This window comes from Lagopus muta, chromosome 6 (assembly GCF_023343835.1).
Source record: "Lagopus muta isolate bLagMut1 chromosome 6, bLagMut1 primary, whole genome shotgun sequence".
NCBI lineage: Eukaryota > Metazoa > Chordata > Aves > Galliformes > Phasianidae > Lagopus > Lagopus muta.
The window spans coordinates 59,316,703-59,336,578 of record NC_064438.1 but is presented as its reverse complement, the minus strand read 5'-3'; the positions used below and the strand labels follow the sequence as shown (position 1 = coordinate 59,336,578).

General features: G+C 51.7%; 1 protein-coding gene across 4 annotated transcripts in view; it reads left to right on the top strand.

Annotated features, from left to right (window-relative positions):
* Nucleotides 1–19,045, top strand: part of LRFN5 (leucine rich repeat and fibronectin type III domain containing 5) — a 45,749-nt gene extending 26,704 nt beyond the window's left edge. For 2 of the 4 annotated variants that reach the window (XM_048949358.1, XM_048949360.1), the window contains exons 2-3: nucleotides 9,666–11,073; nucleotides 11,680–18,625. In XM_048949358.1, the coding sequence (XP_048805315.1) occupies nucleotides 9,686–11,073; nucleotides 11,680–12,607 (2,316 nt within the window). In that variant the 5' untranslated portion in view covers nucleotides 9,666–9,685 and the 3' untranslated portion in view covers nucleotides 12,608–18,625. The other 2 variants (XR_007377865.1, XM_048949361.1) reach the window with 2 other exon arrangements.
* The last annotated feature ends 831 nt before the right edge of the window (nucleotides 19,046–19,876 follow it).

Below are 19,876 nucleotides of genomic sequence, written 5' to 3'. Positions count from 1 at the left end.
CCTCCGTTGCGTACTGCCACATGAATAATTACTGCTGGCTCAAGGAAAATAAAGGTTTTGTAATAGGTTCTGTACAGACACGGGGGAGAGGAGTGCTGTGCCTGCTGCGTCTGCAGACCTCTGCTGCTTGCCGTCAATCCATGCACGCTGCTTCCAGTAAGTGCAGAAAGGCAAATCCGGGCAGGAGTGATGGGCAGTTCAGGTGGGACGTGCTGCCTGCAGGTAGCCATTCCTGTACACCTGCCTCAGAAAGTCAGTGGCTCCCTGGGAGCACTGCAGATGGGTGTGTTACTGATTGCTTCCTATTCCAAGGACAAGGAAAAAATGCAAAGGGAAGAGCCCTCAGCTGTGCCTGCTGGAACCCAAGGGTTACAACACTGCCCTGAGCAGCTCGTGGGGCTGTATGCTGCGCAAGACAGGAGTGCAAATGTACCCTCTGCTTTTCATCAGGATGAATGAAACCAAGAGGCCATTTCATCTGCAGGTTGAGCATCTCAGGCCAGACGCTGTGTTGGAAGAGATGGAATACAGGAGTGACACTGGCACTTGGCTGGGTGTTCCTCAGCTGGTGGAATTAGTACAAACAGGTTGGCATCACATTTACTAACCTGTACAAAACTGGGCCTGGCAGGAGACTTGAAGTAGTGATGAAACCTCACAGGATGCCATGGCATCTTGCAGTAGGGTACCGAGGCTTTAATGCAAGCATTCTAAATCGTCAGCAGCAGCACTGCAGCAACACTGGGCTGTGCTGGGCTGAGCACTGCCCTATGCCCAGGCTGTGGGCAGCACTGGTGCCACCGTGCCCCTTGCTTTCCCTCTGCCCATGGGAACTGCCCCTCCTGTGGGCACCTGGAGAGCCCTGCAGGCAGGGCTGCGGGGAGTAGGGCCATCCCAAACCATCTCTGCGGTGCTCAGCAGCGCCTTGCCCAGCAGCAGCCCATGCTGTGTGCAGTTTAGATGCCCATCTCCTCGGGCCGGTCATGGAGCTGTGAGAAACACTTCCGGAGCTTGGAGTGCTTGGGAGCCCGAGGGCGGCTGCCTCGCCAGGTTTTCTTACGGCAGAGCTATTATTAACTGACATAGCTGCAGCCTTGTTCCTACACCACTGTGTTGAGTCATGCCATGTATCACTCTCGGCTCCTTCTCTGTGCTACAAATGCCTAATGAGCTGCCTCGCTTCAGCACACTGTTCCTGAGCTTTCCTTCCTGTATGAGTCGCTCAGCACTGAATTTATTGAATTTCAGATGCATGAATTTCAGCCTGGGATCGTGGTGGCAGAGCAGCACTCTGTGCTTGGCCATGGTCTTGGAGCTGTACAAGCAGCAGTGGCACAGAGCTGTGCAGCGTGCAGTGCGACCACGTGGCTTCCATGCAGAGCCACCAGGATGACAGTCCCTGTCAGCTCAGTGAGTGAGTTGGCAGCAGCTGGTGGAACAGCTCTGCTCTCGGATGTTTTCAGATCAGTTTGCTGGGAAAGATGTGCAAGGGAGAGAGCGAGCAAGTGGTGGGGAGCAGAACAGAAGGGAAAGCAAACCAGGTTCTGTGCCTTGCATCAGCTGCTCCCATCCCCGTGTCACCCACGTGCATATGGCACGGGGCCTCTGCTGCACTCAGCCCTGCAGCATTCAGCCCTGCAGTGTTGATCCTGTGGTACCTGTGGGCTCCAGCAGTCCCCACATCCCATCTTCCTCACCTGGCAAAACAGTGGGACGGCTGCAGAAAATGTGGGGCTTCACTGGATCCGTCAGGAACGAGCTGTGTTGGCAGCAGGATGAGCTCGCTGCCCCCAAAGTGTCCGTTCTTTCCTGGCTGCTGCTGGCAATTCTTTATCGATCATCAGGGAATCACTCTTTGCGTCACTTCCCATTATCTCCCGAGTAAGCCTGAGCAACAGTGGTGACGCAGGGAGATTTCCTACCCAGAGCAGTGATACAACCTGCACAAAGAGGTCAGCGACCAGCGAGAGACTGGGAATTAAGGCATGATGAGCAATTTTAAAATCATTAGTGGCACTGCAGGCTGAGATAATCGCATCCCACGCAGCAGAGGATGAGGGCTAAGTTAAGAGCATCCAGAAAGCGTGGCTCTGTCCTGAGGGGTGGGGGTGTGCGCGATGACAGTGCTTGCTTTGGGCTGCCTGCAGTGATCCCACAGCCCCATCCAGCAGCCGGGGGAGGCGGTGCTCCTGGGGGCAGAGGCACACGGCTCACAGCCAGGGTGCTGGCAAGGGTGAGAGAGTGCATTGCGTTGGCATCGTTGATGCATCCTCTGTCTGTTTTACACTGATGAGGTCTTGAACAAAGTATTATATCAGAACACGCTAATCTCTTGGGTTATAGTAAAATAAGCGGGCAAAATAAGTGAAAATAACAACTTGCAAATTGTCTTGAAGATTACAAACAATTTAAGGAAATAGAGTTGCTCATGGAACAGATGAACTGTGGGGAATAAAAAGCCAAAGTGCCACAACACCTCAGTCCTTTGCAGGCACATAACCTCTTTTTACTGCTTGGCTGTCTCCATAGCAGAGTGACAACTGAGAAATGTGTGAAATTGACATTAATAATGGATTCAGCTCCCTTTAATGCTGCCTGAGATGCAGCCCCTCTCCGAGCGCAGCAGCTGAAGGCAGTGCTCTAGGAGGGGACGGTGGGCAGCGGGCACAGTGGGCCCTGCAGGACTGCCCTGGTGCCCTCATCACCCCGCCATCACCAGGCTTTTGTTTCTGCTCAGCTCAGAGCAGAGGGGTTGGACCCGTCTGTGGAAGTCTGTGCTGGTTGGGCTGTGATCTGAGCAAGCACCACTGTCCTGAAAGTCATGAGAATATAAATGGAGGGTTCAGCTGGGAGAACTGGTGGGGGGTCATGGTTCCGTGTGTGTGTATAAATGGCAGCACCTGGCCAACTCCCTGTGCAAATGCTTGTTGCACATACGATTTGCTAGAAGTTGTCTGTAACCTTTTAATTGAAAACTGTATAAATAAAATGCAGTGCCATATGTTTGCCACATGGCAGATGCAAGCACAGGAATTGGGGGTATTGCAGGGTGCCCCACGTCAGTCATGCCCAGGAATGCTGGCCAAAGGCCTAATGCAGAGCTGGAGAGTGGCTTGTGCCCCATGCTGTTGTCCATCTTCAGTCACTGAGCAAGTGCCCTTAAGAGAAGAGTGGGCCCAATAACAGAGAGAACCAGGGACTGACAGCACTGACGCTCTCTGTCCTGACCTTGGCTGTGCCAGGCACACAAGGAGCACCCGGTGCTCTGTCTCTGCCCTGACTGCTGTGGCGGGGGGGCAGAGAAAGCAAAATACCCTTCTGAGTTCACCTGAGCTGCCTTTGCCGCCTTCCTCTGAAGCCTTCCTGTTTCTGTTTTTCTGCTGTGCCTTTCCTGAGCCACTGCCCCACAGCTGAGGGCCTGCTGGGCTCAGGGGCCGATGGCCACACTCAGTTCCCAGCCCAAGGCTGATGGCTGTGCTCTCCTCCCAGCCCAGGGCAGCCTCTGCTGGGCTCTGTGCCTTGAGTTCTGCTCATGGAGACACTGAGTGCTGTGCTCACAGATGTCAGCATGTGTGCAGTGCAGTCTGGGTCTTACAAATAATGTCTCTGCTTTCCTTAGAAATCTTTTAAAACAGACATTATTTTTCACTTTAATCTTGCATGTTTAGACCTCATTATGGGGAGAAAAAAATACCTCCCAAAATGTGTTACCTTGCGTGTGTATCGTTTAAGGCTTAAGGCTGGAGGAAAACGAGGAAGGATTACCAAGTGGGTGGGCAGGAGGAGCCCTGGCTGCTGCCCACTATGCCATGGGCTCCCAGGGTGCAGGTGATGGGCAGTGGGGAGCAGGCAGTGGGCAGCGCCTGAGTGCGGAGCTGCCTGTGGTCCCGCAGGGCTGTGCAGCCATGGGGTTCCCCGGAGATGGGTTCCCCAGGGATGGCGTGTTGCTCTGAGTGTTCTGGTTTGTAGGTGCTGTGTTTGTGTTTCAGAAAAGCACTCAGACGTGTTTACAAACCATTGACCTTTGTGAAATTGAAGCTCTGCATTTTCCGCTTAAGTCTGTGCCCATGTTAGTGTGGCTGCCAGATGCCTTTCGAGGCTCATGCCAGCTATTTCCCCATCCTTCATCTGCAGCAGGTGAATACAGACAGCTTCTGGACATTTTTTCCCCACCATGAAATTACATTTGCAAAGTCCTTGAAAATCACAGCTTCTCCGGAGGCCGGGAGGGGTAGGAAATGCAGTCAGCAGGTTCTGCCATGACCTTAGTGATGACAGATTATGTGTGAGGCAGGCACTGCATTAGCAGCTGGTTGCAGCTCTCCAGCGCTGTGCTGTGCTCAGGTTCCCCACACACTCACCGTGTGCAGCACCTACCATCCAAACAGGATTGGATGCTGCGAAAATAGTTTGCTAATAATTTTCTGCATCCTGTATCCTGCTGCTTCCCTTTGTCACATAGTTCTCAATATGAAATGAATCTTTACAGCATTGGACAAATCTGCAAAATGCTGCACTAAATATCCTAAAATGTATTACTGCTCCCAGTGAAGATGGGGAAAAAAAATCAATAAGCCACACATAGGAAAAGGGAAGCAATTTCAGTACAGCAGTGCTGTCACTTCGTTCCTGTGTCCCCTGGTTCAACTCCAGGCAGACATTTCAACTTCACCAGCTCTACCCATGACCGCAAGTGAGTATGTGAAGTGATGGGCACTCACTTACTTTCACAGCACGCTGCTGATTGAGGCCTTTTATTCGAGCATGGGAGCTGCTGGCACCTGAGCCCCAGCTGTGTGGGGCAAGGAGAGCGTGAGTCCCAGGCATGGGGCTGTTGTGACCATTCCTGGGGTGCACATCCCACAGTGCTAAACGGGAGGCATGACGGCTTCCTGCATGGGCTTTATCAATGGGAGAAACCTCTCCGTAGCTGGAAAAAGTGATTAAAGGGGAGAACAACTCTGCTCTGAAATAGGAGCAGTAATTTGGGGGCTCTTGCTTCATGTAACCATTTCAGGTCATTAAGAAGGAAGCAGTGGTGCTGTGGTCCTGGTGAGAGCAGAGAGCTGGAGGCTGACAGGGCTGTTCAGTGCTGGGAGACACCATCGTAGCATCTGCACAGCAGTGAGTTCTGGAGCCAACTGTAGCTCACAGATAATTTTTGTAGGCGCTGAATAACTCAAAAAATGTTGTAACAAAACTCATCTAAAACTTCTCTTCTGAGAGCCTTTTTTACTCGAATCACATGTACCACACAAGGAGCTTGATGGTCCTCATCTCTTTGCAAACGCCCAGCACTAGATGAAAGCCCTGCATACCTTGGTAGAAAATTAGCATTGACCCCTTTGTTTTCTTTTCTTTCTTTTTGATGCTTTAAGCAAGCAGTGAGATTTAGGCAGTGCTTTGTGAACCAGGTGAGCTGCTCAGTGCTGAGCACACAGGTGGCAGCTGAGGCTGTGCAGTGCAATGCCGTGTGTGGGTTGGCTGTTCCTATTACGTGAAATAAATGTATGTGCTGTGCTTCAGCTGCAAATACCGGTTCATCTATGCAAGACACACAGCTTTTAGAGCACTTTGTGAGCACTTGTACAAACACACAGCTTTATTTTAAGCTTTGCTCACATTTATATTGCAACTTACTTAACACTTCTAAAAGAAAAAACAACAAAAACTCTGTGAATGGTAAGGAACAGTTTTACAGGAACGGCTGGGTTCTTGGCAACGGCAGGATCCTGCAGCACCTCCGGGTCTCATTGGGCCATCTGAGCACGGGGACAGACCTCTCGTGGGTGCCACGCTTGGAGGAGAGCCATGCACCCACATTTGTCTGCTCCTTTCATTCTCCCCAGCACCTGCCAACAGCATTTCTCAAGCTGCAGCATGGAAGAGCTGACAGACCTGGCAGGGTGCTAAGTGATCATACTGGTGCTAGCTCAGCCCTGGTTAAAGTCATAGACTCGTAGAATCCTTAAGAGTTGGAAGGGACCTTTGAAGCCCATCCAATCCAACTCCCCTGCAGTGCAGAGGGGCACCACAGCTCCATGAGGTTGCCCAGGGCCTGATCCAGCCTTGCCTGGAAAGTCTTCAGGGACGGGGCATCAACCACACCGCAGGGTCACCTGTGCCAGTGCCTCACCACCCTCATGTAAAGGACTTTTTCCTTGTATCTAACCTAAATCTACCCTCCCTCAACTTGAAGCCATTTCCCCTTGTTGGTTAGAGGGCATGGTGGGTGTGGGGTGGGGTTGAGTTTGGTGATGGTTGGACTCAATGATATTTAAGGTCTTTTCCAACCTGAGTGATTCTATGATTCTGTGATCGTAAGAGGTTTTTTCCAACCTTAATGGTTCCATGGTTGTATGAACTGTGAGCGCAGCCTGGGACGTGGAGTGCTCCCTGCCCAGACTGGTTGCCTGGGGTGCAGGGTGCTGGGAGCTGGCACTGGGTGTTGGGTGCTGCTCTGCTGCTCTGCTGTACCATGCTGCACCGTGCTGTGCTGTGCTGCCTGCTGCTCAGTGCAAGATGGGATGCACTGTCTGTGCTCTCTGGGCTTCCCACTCTGGTCCCTGGAAATACAAAAGCAGGAAGCAGTCCCCAGAGTTGCTCCGAGGTCTGGTGTCCCCCTCCACTTGCAGCACTTCAGCTGCCTCTATGACCAGGCAGCCCTACCAGGAGGATTCTGTCACAGGTCAGTGGTGGTTCTCTGCTTTGAGGTCACCCTTCCCTCCTCCATCAGATTTTAACTTGTGGGGAAGTTCTGGTCCTAGCTGTAGGTAAGGGACAAGGCAGCTCCCTGAGGGAGCACCACAGTTTCTGTGCCGGCTCCACAGAGTGGCAGAGAGCAGCTGCAGCCTTGTTCCAGCATTGAGTCATTAATTAAGGGTGAAAAACCTTTGGTAGGAAGGGTCTGTGCCTGCTCCCATGACAGCCATGGGAGGCAGCATTTTATTTGCAGTGTCATGTACAGCAGGAGTAATGGAGGGCCGTCGGCACAGCGTGTCCCACTGACTGAGCTGGAGAGCTGTGTGCTACTGCGTCTGCTCTACAGAGCATGGAGGCAGGAGGTCAGAGGGCTTGGTTCCCTCTGGTGTGGGCAGCCCGGGTGCTGGGAAGGGTGCTGGGCAGTGTACGAATGGAGGTCACTGTGTGCAGGCTGTGAATTTGTATCTGCTTCTGACACTGTGTCAACTGAGTCTTACAGAACTGTCTGAAGCTTTGCCCTCTACAGTGTTAAAATGCACCTTGCTGACTTTGTTTTAATTTTGCCTACTTCTGAAAACAGTGTTGGCTGAATCTGAGAAGTGCTGAGCACATTTCCTTAATCACAGCTACAAATCTAAATTAGTGGTGTTGTATTAGCAAATCTAAGCGAGGATGGTGTTCCCAAGCCAGGATGACCAGGGCCTCTGGTGGTCGATGGTCTGTTTTGAGTTTGTGTGAACCAAATGTATGGTGAGATAGAAAATCCCATCTAGAACAGTGGCACCTGCTTGGGGAGGTGGCTCCCTGGGGTCCCAGCAGGCTCAGGGGTGTATGGGGCAGGCTACTTCTGCAGGGCTGTGTGATCCTCTGGTGAGGGTCAGAACTGTCCTGTTTGCACCTGCAGAACCGTGCTGGTGTACAGTGCTGACACAAGAGGTGTGGAATGTAACCCTGCAAATGTATGTAAATGCTGCCCAGGAGATTTGCTTTCTGCTGCAATTAATGCAAAAAATTGTCCCCAGCAGAGGTGCAAAAGGTTTCGTTCTAAAAGTTTACAGCTCCTGACAAGAGCGGGCTGCCTCCCGTGAGGATAACGGGGAAGGGAACCAATTTAATTGGTGCATTTACAGCCCAAGAATGGCCAGTTTTCGCTGAAGGAGTCCCATATAAATTGATGCCGTGTTGGATTGTATAGCACACAAATTGCACTCTCAGCTGGCTGTAAAAAGGAAATTTGTTTTTATATCCTCTTCCAGTTGTCAGATAAATACGGATTGTCTTCAGCAAGTGTTGCTGGCGTGTGACAGACATGGGGTGGATGCTGGGAGTCCCCATCCAGGTGCTGCCATCTCCACGGGGAGGAGCCCCAGGGGGTACCGTGCCTGCTCTGCTGTGCAGTGCTGGAGGGGCAGTAGGGCCACAGGAGTGCAGTGCCTGCAGCCTGCAGCACGTTAGCGTGGATGGATTGACTCATCAGGAAGCCATATGTTCTGGGATTTCACCAGGGGGTTTGGGATGGTTCCCAAAACTACAGGAGTGATAGGCTGTGCCTTCAGTGGTGGATGTAATCATTATTTAAGTTAAAGCTGATGGTTGAAGGCTTCTTTTTTATGTTATTTTATTATTTTTTTTAATGAGGGCTTACTGGTTAGGATCGGTAGTCAAGAAAGGTATTAGCAAAAGAAATAAATAGTGGTGCTGATAGGCAAGTTTTAGGGGCTGGCATCTTCACAACAATTTTCTGCAACTGCTTTTTCATGGTAGACATGGATCATGGATGGCTGGACAACAGGAGAAATAATTGTTATTTTGACATTAAATATCCATGAAGATTCAAGATTCCAACCCAAACCGTTCTGTGATTCTATGATTCTGTGCTTCTGTGATGTGTCTGTATTCGGTATACGAATAGTTCTGTCAGTCCCAAAGGGAGCTGACTGTTTCATTTCCTTTGTGCAGCCCTGCTGCAGCCAGGTGTTTACTCCTAGAACTCACGGTGTTGCTCAGCTCCTGCCCACATCTCACTTCTTGGAAGGGAGGCAGATGTGGGCTGCAGCTTTGTGTCGGTTCACTGGTGTGTGGAGGCAGGGTGGCAAAGAGGTGCTCAGAAATGGGCCGTGTAGCCCTTGTGGAGTTCTTAACAGAGTTGCTGATAGATGATTGCATTTAACTTCTCTGGGCATGTCTGTTATCTCCCTTGTTTTCATACTCTGTGCAGTTCCTGGATCTAGCAATGTAAAAGATAAGGATAATTGAACTGTCAGAGTTTCTGGGATAGGAGTGCGGTGCTGCTGTGGCATCAGGGGAAACAGCAATGCTCTGAAATTAGCCCATATTCCATTATTATTCAGGTGTCTGTTTTCAGGAGCTTTCTTGATATTTTTTTTTCTTTGTGCACATTATTGTTTTTTGAATGACATAAAATTAGCCCCTTCTGGGTTTACTCTGAAAATAGCATTAAGAGCTTAAATGTTCAGTAGAAATGGTTATAAACCTACTGCGTGATTTAGAGGTCGCTGAGGGTTTCAGCTCAGCAAGTAAAGCGTACATGAAACATCCCTTTTTCCAGTATGTAAATGGCATAATCATAAAGTAACTCCAGATCATGAGGCCAGAGTGTCAGTTTAAAGCTCGGTGGTGGGAATGGTGGTGCTGGATGAGAGGCACCACTGCTGCAATGCACAGAGCCACCAGATGCTTCCAAACCTCACTGTTATCTGCACATGGATGTGTATATGTGCATATATGTGTGTGTGTGTATGCATACATACAACAATCTCAGTTGTCCTCCATGTCAGGATATGGACAGTTGTAAGCCATCTGGTAATGAGATGAGACAGAAATTCTGTTCTGTGAACCTGTGATTTAATCATAGACAGTTTTCCTCTGCTTCCGTTATGATTTCTGTTACGATATACTTGCTGACCTTGCAGGCATTAACAGACATTTATTCTTCCTTACAGGCTCGTGAACCTGATCTACAATGGAAAAACTGCTTTTGTTTCTGCTGTTCATTGGCATAGCAGTGAGAGCTCAGATCTGCCCAAAGCGCTGCGTTTGTCAGATTTTGTCTCCAAACCTTGCGACCCTTTGTGCCAAGAAAGGGCTCTTATTTGTTCCACCAAACATTGACAGGAGGACCGTGGAATTACGGCTGGCAGACAACTTTGTTACAAATATCAAGAGGAAAGACTTTGCCAATATGACCAGCCTGGTGGACCTGACGCTGTCCAGGAATACAATCAGTTTTATCACACCTCACGCGTTTGCTGACTTGCGCAATTTGCGGGCTTTGCATTTGAACAGCAACCGATTGACTAAGATCACCAATGACATGTTCAGTGGGCTCTCCAATCTTCATCACTTGATACTTAACAACAACCAGCTGACTCTTATTTCTTCCACAGCTTTCGATGATGTTTTAGCTCTTGAGGAATTGGATTTGTCTTACAACAACCTGGAAACGATCCCCTGGGATGCTGTGGAAAAGATGGTTAGCTTGCACACCCTCAGTCTGGACCACAATATGATTGATCATATTCCTAAGGGGACCTTCTCACATCTCCACAAGATGACCAGGTTAGACGTCACGTCTAACAAACTGCAGAAGCTACCACCTGACCCTCTCTTTCAGCGAGCTCAGGTACTGGCAACCTCAGGAATTATCAGCCCTTCTACTTTTGCGTTAAGCTTTGGTGGAAACCCTTTGCATTGCAACTGTGAGCTCTTGTGGCTGAGGCGGCTCTCCAGAGAAGACGACCTGGAGACGTGTGCCTCTCCCCAGCTGCTGTCGGGCCGGTACTTCTGGTCGATCCCTGAGGAGGAGTTCCTGTGCGAACCTCCTCTCATTACCAGGCACACCCACGAGCTGAGGGTGCTGGAGGGCCAAAGGGCAGCGCTGAGGTGCAAGGCCCGGGGGGATCCAGAGCCAGCAATTCATTGGATTTCACCTGAGGGCAAACTTATTTCTAACGCAACAAGGTCTGTGGTGTATGACAACGGTACACTCGACATCCTCATCACAACAGTGAAGGACACGGGCTCTTTCACCTGCATCGCTTCCAACCCAGCAGGGGAAGCCACACAGACGGTGGACCTGCACATAATCAAACTCCCTCACTTGCTGAACAGCACTAACCACATCCACGAGCCTGACCCTGGCTCCTCGGATATCTCAACGTCCACCAAGTCGGGCTCCAATGCAAGCAGCAGCAATGGGGATACAAAAGTCAGCCAAGACAAGAAGGTGGTTGTTGCTGAAGCGACATCATCTACTGCTCTGCTGAAATTCAATTTTCAAAGAAACATACCTGGAATACGCATGTTCCAGATCCAGTACAATGGCACTTACGATGACTCTCTGGTGTACAGGTATGGCACAGCCAGCCCAGCCCAGCCCCTCCCCGTTGCTCCACACTGGTTGCTGGTGCAAGCTTTTTGCTGCCCACTCCTCGGAGGGCTGTCAGCCTGCATCTCCTAGCCACAGCCCGGCTCTTGGCTGGTGGAGAGGGTAATGCAGATTGGGAAATGGCTGTGGGTTGGGTTATTTCTAAAGAATCCAAAACAGACCTCTGATCCTCTTTAGTAATCTGATTAGCAGAAGGATTGTGAAGTTAGATGAGCTAAGTGGATCTTAACGCGCTCAGTTTAATGACAGCATGGGGACAGTGCTGCCTGCAAACACGTTTCTGCAAGCACACCCTGCTGCCATGGTGGTGATGCTTGGGAGGAGTGAGCATGCGTGGCCTGTGCATTGGGTGGCTTTGTTCTGAGTCTGGGCTGTAACCGTCACACCTTTCAGAACTGTTGTTTTCTTAATTTCATCTACAGTTGCTCTCAGGAAGGGCTTTGCCCAGACGAGCTGTGTGGGGGGAGCGTGGTGCTGCCTGCCACCAGGGCTGGGCTGCGCTGCCAGGGGAGGGCTGGGAGGGGGCTGCGGCAACACGGGTTTGTTAACGCTGATGTCCTCGCCCCCAGGATGATACCTCCCACGAGCAAAACCTTCCTGGTGAACAACCTGGCTGCTGGGACCATGTACGACCTGTGCGTCTTGGCCATCTACGATGACGGGATCACCTCGCTGACCGCCACCAGGGTGGTGGGCTGCACGCAGTTCACCACCGAGCAGGACTACGTGCGCTGCCACTTCATGCAGTCCCAGTTCCTGGGCGGGACCATGATTATCATCATCGGCGGGATCATCGTGGCCTCGGTGCTCGTGTTCATCATCATCCTCATGATCCGGTACAAGGTGTGCAACAACAACGGGCAGCACAAGGCCACCAAGGTCAGCAACGTTTACTCGCAGACGAACGGGGCCCAGGTGCAGGGCTGCGGTGGGGCGCTGTCCCAGTCTGCCTCCAAGCAGGCGGTGGGGCACGAGGAGGCCGCCCAGTGCTGCCGGGCCGCCGGCGACGGCGCCGGACCCTCGCCGGAGCCCAGCCCCGGCCCGGAGGCCACCACTACCTCGCCCTCTCCTCATGCGTGGGCCGCCGGCGCCTCCGCTGCCCAGAAGCCGAAGCGGAAGCCGGGGTCAAAGCCCAGCAGCGAGCCGCAGAGCGAAGCTGCCACGAGTATCGAGTCCCAAAACACTAACAGAAATAACTCCACTGCTCTGCAGCTAGCTAGCCGTCCCCCCGACTCTGACCAAGGGGTCCCCACGTACAAAAGAGCACAATCCAAGCCAAGTAAGTTCCTCACCTTGCCGGCCACCACGTCCAGAGCCAAGCGCAGGCTGTCACTGGGCGGCGAGCTGCTGCTGTGCCGCTGCCAGCAGGACGCGGGGCTGTGCTCCCGGCGCAGCCTCTCCATGAATGGGATGCTGGCGCAGGCGGGCCGCTCCGGCGCGGAGGGCGGAACAGCGACGTTCTCGAGCTCTGAGTGGATATTGGAAAGCACTGTGTGACCTGCCTTTGGGTTTTTTTTTAAGTTTACCTTTTATTTCTCTGACAAACAAAATGCCAAACGTTGTGTGAAGTTCCCTCTCCTGGGGAATTGGATTCGGAAGTCCACTGTTGTCTCACTGAGTGATGGTTTGTCCATGCGGGGTTCTCTATAAGCCACCCAGTGCACACGGGGTTCTGTTTAGTTTCCATTTGGTTTTATTTAGTATCCAAACAGAAGGCAACATTCAGAGTTTAAAAAGAAAAAAAAAGGTAAAAAAAAAAAAGGTTAAGGGGTGAAAAAAAGCATGAAACAGCACCAGTGCCTTCCCTGCTCTAGGACTGGCTTCCTGGTTCTGCGGTAGCAGAAAACGCAAGAAAGAGTTTTCACAGAAAAAGCCTTTTATAAAGGAAATGAAATTTCCTCCAAGCTAACAAATAACCACTTCTGGATCAATCAGTAAAATGATATTTTTTAAAATGGTCAGACTGTATATTTCTTTTCCGTGATAATGGTGTTGCCTTTGTTTTTAGGCAGATGCTGTACAGAAACAACAACGCTGTGTTGTTCTCTTGTGTAAAATAAAATACTCACTCGGTACACCCAGCCAGCCTGGCAGTGACTGCCCGGGGCGCCCAGCAGTGTGCAGGGGATGCTGGTCCCTTCCTGTCCCGCGCCGCAGTATTGGTGCCACAGCTGGGAACCCCTTCCAACAGGACCGGAGCCTGATCGGTGGCTCCCTGCTTTGCGATGTGGAAATGGAATGTGTTGAGCTCCTGTGTGTGCCAGCACCTCGAGGCAGCGGGGAGTGAGGGGCAGCAGTGGGCAGAGGCAAGGGCAGCGCTGGGGGCAGTAACCTCGCTCGTTCCAGGCTTGCAGGGGCCTATCTCCTGTAAGCACTGTGGTTTGCATCTGTAGTCCCTGCGCACAGCGGGGTGGCTGGGAGGTGTTCGCACCTTAACAGTGATGTGCTGCTTGGCTCCATGCCCCTGGGATGCTGTCAGGCCACGGTGTCGGCCTTGAGCATATGGCAATAGGTGGTAACAGCTCAGACACCCCTGTTGTGAGGGTGAGAAATGTGCTTCTGCTGCTCTGCTCATTCTGAAGAAAATTTGAAAATTAATACTAATTAAACTCATATGGTCATCACATTTAAATCAAAGGCAGCTTAACTGAGCCGTCTCAGTGCATTCTCAGATGCTAAACGCTGTTTTTTATACAGGCTTTGCGACCACTAAAGCAATAGAACAGTTAAATTTTACACCCTGCGTGCTTGTGCTTGAAGGAAGCACAGCCCAGCAGCTGTGTGCAGGTGCTCTGGCTCTCAGGCACACACACACATGCAGTGCTGGGCCCCAGGGCCGGTGTGGGAGAGTTGTCTCCTGCATCCCCAGGGCATTGCACTCAGGGCTGGGTGTGCAGAGCCTGCAAGTCGTGGTTGTGCTTTGCTCCAGCGGCTGCAGGAGCCGGGAACTGGAGGCAGGCTGGAAAGCGCAGGGAAGGAAGAGGCTGTTTCTTTTTTAGAAAGCCCTTTTTCTTCCCTTTGGAAGTACAGAGACCAGAAAGGAAATGAAGCACCAAAATTAGAAATTAGAATTTCCTGCTGGAAAAGCTAAAAAGAAATCCCTCCAGATTTCTCTGGAAGACCGCAGTCTTCTAGAGGGGGGCATACGGACAGAAATAGGCTCACAGCGCACCGCCAGAGTCCAAGTTATGGAAGGTTGAAAGTGAAGGCATGGTGAAGCTGGGCAGAGGGGGGTAATGGTCCTTGGAGGAGCTGAATCTCTGCAGCCGGTACCTTCACCTTACGATGGGTAAGGAGGCACCTTTCCGTGTGCTCTGCTGAGGTACTTGTCCTAATTGTGCGTTTTGAAAACATCAAATGGAAATGCTTTGTGTGTTGTCTAAAACTGGACGCGTGTCTGATGTCTTGTGAAAGTGCTGAACTGTTCATAGCTTCGGGGGGGGTTATTTTTATATTTTTCATTTCTTACTCAAAGGAATCGATTTTCTAAACGCTGAAGCTGAGTAATCTATCTGCAGTACGTTTGTATAAGCAGCTTAGAAGGACCATATGTCACCGTGTTTTGTTTAACTCTGCGCTAACATTGCAGACCTGGGTGGCTTTAGGGCTCTGCTCACATCGGAGAGGAGCATCCCCTGGGTGTGCACGGGGTGTTGGTTCTGTGCCATCGCCACAGGGGTGAACATAACAGCGGGATGTTCAGGCCTGGTTCATTCCAAGTGTGGGAAGCCTTGGAAAGGGGGAAATCTGTCTTTTCTGTTCTGCAAAACCAGAGCTGTAGCAGATAGATGCAGAAAAAAGTGCCAAGGTATCTTTTGATCAGAAGAGTGACACTGAAATATTTGTTCAGTGATGTGCTGGAAATTTTCTAATTCTTTGGAAACCAAAACACTCATGAAAGAATCCCAGATGTGGCTTTACCCCATTGTGGTTACACAGTACTGTCATGCAGGGAAGGCCTTGGGGAGGGGAGTGGGCAGCCAGGAGCTGCTGTCCTTGAGATGAGCCCCTTTGGGCTGCACGAGTGAGTGTGCAGCACCCTGATGTAGTGTGCAGCACCCCAAGGCAGTGTGCAGCATCCTGACCAGCACCCTGCTGCTCGTGCTCTATGAAAACGGTCACCAACACTTTGGTTGTGGGAGGGTCTCTGTGTTTCACAAGCACCAGGCAAGGAGAAGAAAATTCAGGAATTTGTTTATTTGTACTGAGATTTCTGACACACGCTTTCTCTTACGTATTTCTTAAATCCACTCCTAACCCTTTTTCGAAAACACACTCGTTCTGTTAAAGAGGGCTGCTTCAAGTTATGTTTGGATGGAGAAGCAGGGTTTTGTTGGGTGAAAAGCTGGTTGTGTTAGTTGTTCTCTGTGCTGCCTTTCTGCTGATGTTCTGGGCATGTTCTTGACGGTGAATATATGGTACTGTTCAGTTCTGGGTGCAAATGTGGCTTTATTTCTGCCAACGTGCTCTGGTTGCTGGAAAACTCTCCCCAAGCACCAGTGCAGATCTGCAGTAATGAGCAAAAGAGGCGTTGGGGCATGGGGACGAGTGTGGGGCAGGCGATGCCCCCAGTGCTGCAGAGCAGTGCTGTCCCACAGGGGCTTTGCTGTGTGTCACCATAGGGATGCATCCCACAGAGCCCTGCAGGAGCAGCAGGTGATGGCAGGGCCCATTCCCATTCTCCTGTGGTGAAGCCCCTCCAGCAGTCGTGTGTGCAGCAGTGCCAGCGCTGGGCCCAGTGGTTTCCTGCAGCCATCACTGACCCTGTGGAGCTGCTGGGGGCTGAGCTCTGCTCCGTGCAGCACAGAGATGTTGGCATTTCTCAGAGTACACCAGAACTTTGCTGGTCACCACCTTGTGCCTGTGTGTTGCAGTTCTGAGTCACATCAGCCCAAGCTGTGGTGGATGACAGTTCTGTCACAGCCAGCTGTCCCTGTGTCTGTGTGTCCTGCAGCCGCCTGTCCCTGTGTCCCACTGCTGCCAGCAAATGCTGCTCACGTGTCCTTGAAGAAGCACAGCGTGACTCTTCCTGCACCATCTGCAAATGCACCCCGAGCTGCAGCAGGCGCTGTGCAGAGGCAGTGGGGGTTTATCCTCAGTGATTGACCCAACAAGCAGAAGTAATGTCACAGCTGCTGTCATTTACTACTGCTTCTCACTAATTGGGAGAAACTGGAGCCTTGGAGGTACTGCTTGCAGAGTGGCAGCATTTGTCAGACTTACAATATCTCAAGAAAACGTACTGTCCTGTTCCTTTAAGGTGCTGTTGTAACAAGTGATGTGCGCTCACTCTCTAAAAGGAACAATAGCAGCTGTAACAGAGTAACACAATGCCTCTCCCATGGTAATTTAGGAAGTAATTTTAAGGTAGGTCAAAGTTCTGGTTTGAAAAAAAAAAAAACAACAAATCACAGCAAGATCAATAGGGTCCTGCTTACTGAAACCATGCATCCAATGCTTTCTCTTTGAAGACATTTTTCTGCATGCCTTTTAGTTCAGTACTGGCTGTGACACAGATACAAGGATTGCACTGAGCTGCCCCTGCACTTGCTGAGTGCTGCAGCAGCATCTCCTGCCCTCTGTGCAGATGCACAAGCGTGCTCTTTTGTTACAGTGTGATGCAGGTGGCCGCATACCATCGTTTTAAAGGAAAATGGTCTTCCTGTACGCAGAAACCCTTTTCCTCTATGTAACTAACGTTAGCAGCCAGAGCATCAGTGCTTTGCTAAAAGAGCATCAGCACCGTGGCTGTGCTGCCTCACCTGTGCAGGGTGCCTGCACCCACAGTGGCAGCCCCAGGTAAGTATTGCACTGCAGCACTGTCACCACTGGCACATCCCCAGGGCACGCAGGAACAGCAGCACTGCAGGGCAGGCGGGGACAGTGGCTCTAGGCCTGCTGCCAAGCTGTGCTGCACTGTGCATGCATGCTCTGAGTGTTGGACAAAGGCAGCGCTGGAAATAAGAACAAATGTGCCGTATTCTGTCTCTGCTTGGATGTGGTTGTGGCGTTGCGTTCATGGCAGCATGGATGGGACACAAGTGTGCAGGGTATGGGGTCTGGAATGGGTTAAAGCACCCACACTTTGCATCAGTAATGTGAGCCAAAAGGCAAAGCTTTCTGATCTTGCTGATAGTGAGTGCTAATGCCATTGATTCATTCACAAGAGCCAGGCTTGAAGGCTGATGCTGTGGCAAAAAGGAAGCTTAGCTTGCAAGGAAAGAATCTAAAAAAGAAAAAAGCAAATGTGGCAAATTGTTGGCTGCAGAGAGACGAGATTGAAGCTTTGTCTGTATGAAAATAAACAGGACGAGCTCTACTGCCTCTGTCATGCTGGAACAAGCCACGTCTGCCAGGTCATTCGAAGTTGTTACTCGGTTGGTACCAGCCTTCAGATCGCTGACAGCTGATATCAGTTCATGTGGATTGTTACCAGTCTGCAGGCAGGGACAGGTCAGTACTGGCTCAGTGCTGACCCGGGACTTCCAGCGTCTGGGAAGCACTGGTGGCACCTCTGGGTCCCCCTGGCCTGCAGAGCCCTGCAGGGCCCCTCAGGAGTGGTGCTGAGATGGAGAGTGGTGGCGTTCCTCTGTTTCTGCCTCCGTTGGTACCCAGAGTGAGGCAGGCAAGGAGAATGTTCACTGTGCACTGTGTATGGGGTGCACACACCTGCTGGGAGCTGCTGGGGCTGTTAGTGATGTGGAGATGCTGCCACAGCACATCCTGATAACTGTGGAGCCACACAGGCAACTGCTGAGTGCAGCGCGTTCTGGGCACAGAGCAGCACTGTAGCCCAGGGGAGCGTGGGACCTGGAGCTGCCTGGGTCTCCCTGCATCATGGGGATGTGTGCATGTGCCTATCTTGCACGGGAATTCAATTTGGACAGGAAAATGAGAGAAAGAGTCACGGTTCCAGTGCAGCTCCCTTCTCCCCATGCTCACTTGGGCAGAGGGTGGTGGGCAGGGAGTCCTGCAGGCCCCGGTGCATGGCTGCAAACAGCTGGAGAGCTGTGTCCTGCAGCAAGCCATGGCCACACTTTGTGGTTTGCTTCCGGTGCTGAGAGGTAAGTGGGGCCGTGGGGCCGGCAGCAGTGAGGTGCAGGGCTGCAGTCACTCAGTGGAGCTGCAGGTCCCCACACTCCCATGGGACAAGACCAACAGTGTGGCTGCTCAGGGACAGATGGGCACACGCTACACGTTCTGTGCATGGTGACTTTTCACTTGCATGTAAGCCTGGCAAGGGCCAACGCTGGGCTCGTGCCCATCCACTGCTTCATGTTGGTGTTTCACCTCTGTGCCACTTCCAATACTGCACAAAGAGGTGAAAACACTGTCGTAGAAAAGGGCTTTGCCTGCGGGGAGTCAGGAGTTCTCTAATTCTGGAGAAGTGAATGTTCCCATTCCTTGCCATGGGTGTTGCTGTCTCTCTGTCCGTCCGTCTGTCTGTGTCAGTCATTCTGTCTGGAGGTTGCAGCACGGCTCTGGGCACTGTGGGTTACCCTCACTGTCTCTGTTCTCTCTTTGCACAGAAGCTGGGGCTGACCTGAAGGACACCCACACTGCTCCACTCCCTGAAAGCAGTTGCCCCAGTGTGGTTATGCGGCAGAAAACAAAGCGATCCCAGTGCACCAAGGATTGATGCCACACCGTGCTCACACTGCCCAGACAATTTCTTCAAGTCACAGCTGAGGCCAGGAGGCTGTGGAGGTCGGCAGTGTTGGACAAACATTCCTTCCCAGCTCACAGATTCCCCATCTTCCATCTGCCACATTCAGTCTAAATACCTTTTTTTCTGGTGTCTGAGGTTTTTATAAAACTAACAATGAAAACTTGGGTGGCAACAGCTGCAGTACCGCTTGTGTCAAACGTTGCCAGTGGTGACTTCACAAACTGTAACCATGGTAGCTTACATCACTGTAACAAATAAATGTTTTACTACAACGGAGCTGGCACTGGGCTGATTCGGGGCAGCGATGCCCGCTGCGGCTGGGCATTGGCACCGCACACTCCTGCAGTGCCAGCCATGCCCTGTACTGTGGGGTTGGAGCATGGAGGCAGCCGGGGGCCGAGCGGAGAGCTGCAGCCCTCCCACCCATAGCACTGCAGCCCCTGCCAGTCCTGTGCAGCACTGCTGGCTGCTCCCATCACATCTCGATTTTCAAACGGGATCGAGAGCTTTGCTTTCCTTCCCTCTCACTAAGAGTTTTACATGGCTTCCAGACATCATTGTCACTTCTGCAAACACCACAACTCATCAGCCAGCTTCAGCATAGCTTCTGCAGGACAGCTGGTCTGTTTGTGTGCGTTGTCAGTGGGCCACTGATGTTGCTGCCCATGCTCTGCTGCCCTGCCATACCTCCCAAGGCTCACAACAGCAATCAGTCACAGCAGCAGCTGTCACACAGGGACAGCTGCATCTCCCCATGTTGCCCTGAGCTGCCCCCAGAGCACCGTGAGCTCTGTATGAGGCTGTCTGGGGCAGGTTGAAGGCCCTTGGCTGGGCTGTGAAGCTGCCGGGCTGAGCAGTGGGCACAGGGCTCACCCTGGGGTTGGGGATGTGCAGGAGACACTGGGTCTGGCCTCCAGAGCCAGGGGCAATGGTTGGGGCAGGACCCTGCAGGAAGGCAGTGTGGGTGTGCTAAGGGGACACCCAGCAGCGTGGTCAGGAATTAGACTCACAGCTCGAGTTGTCTGAGGTTTTTCTGGCACTGCACACAGCCTCAGCCTGAATTTATATGGATTACACTCACAGCAGGTGATCGTAAT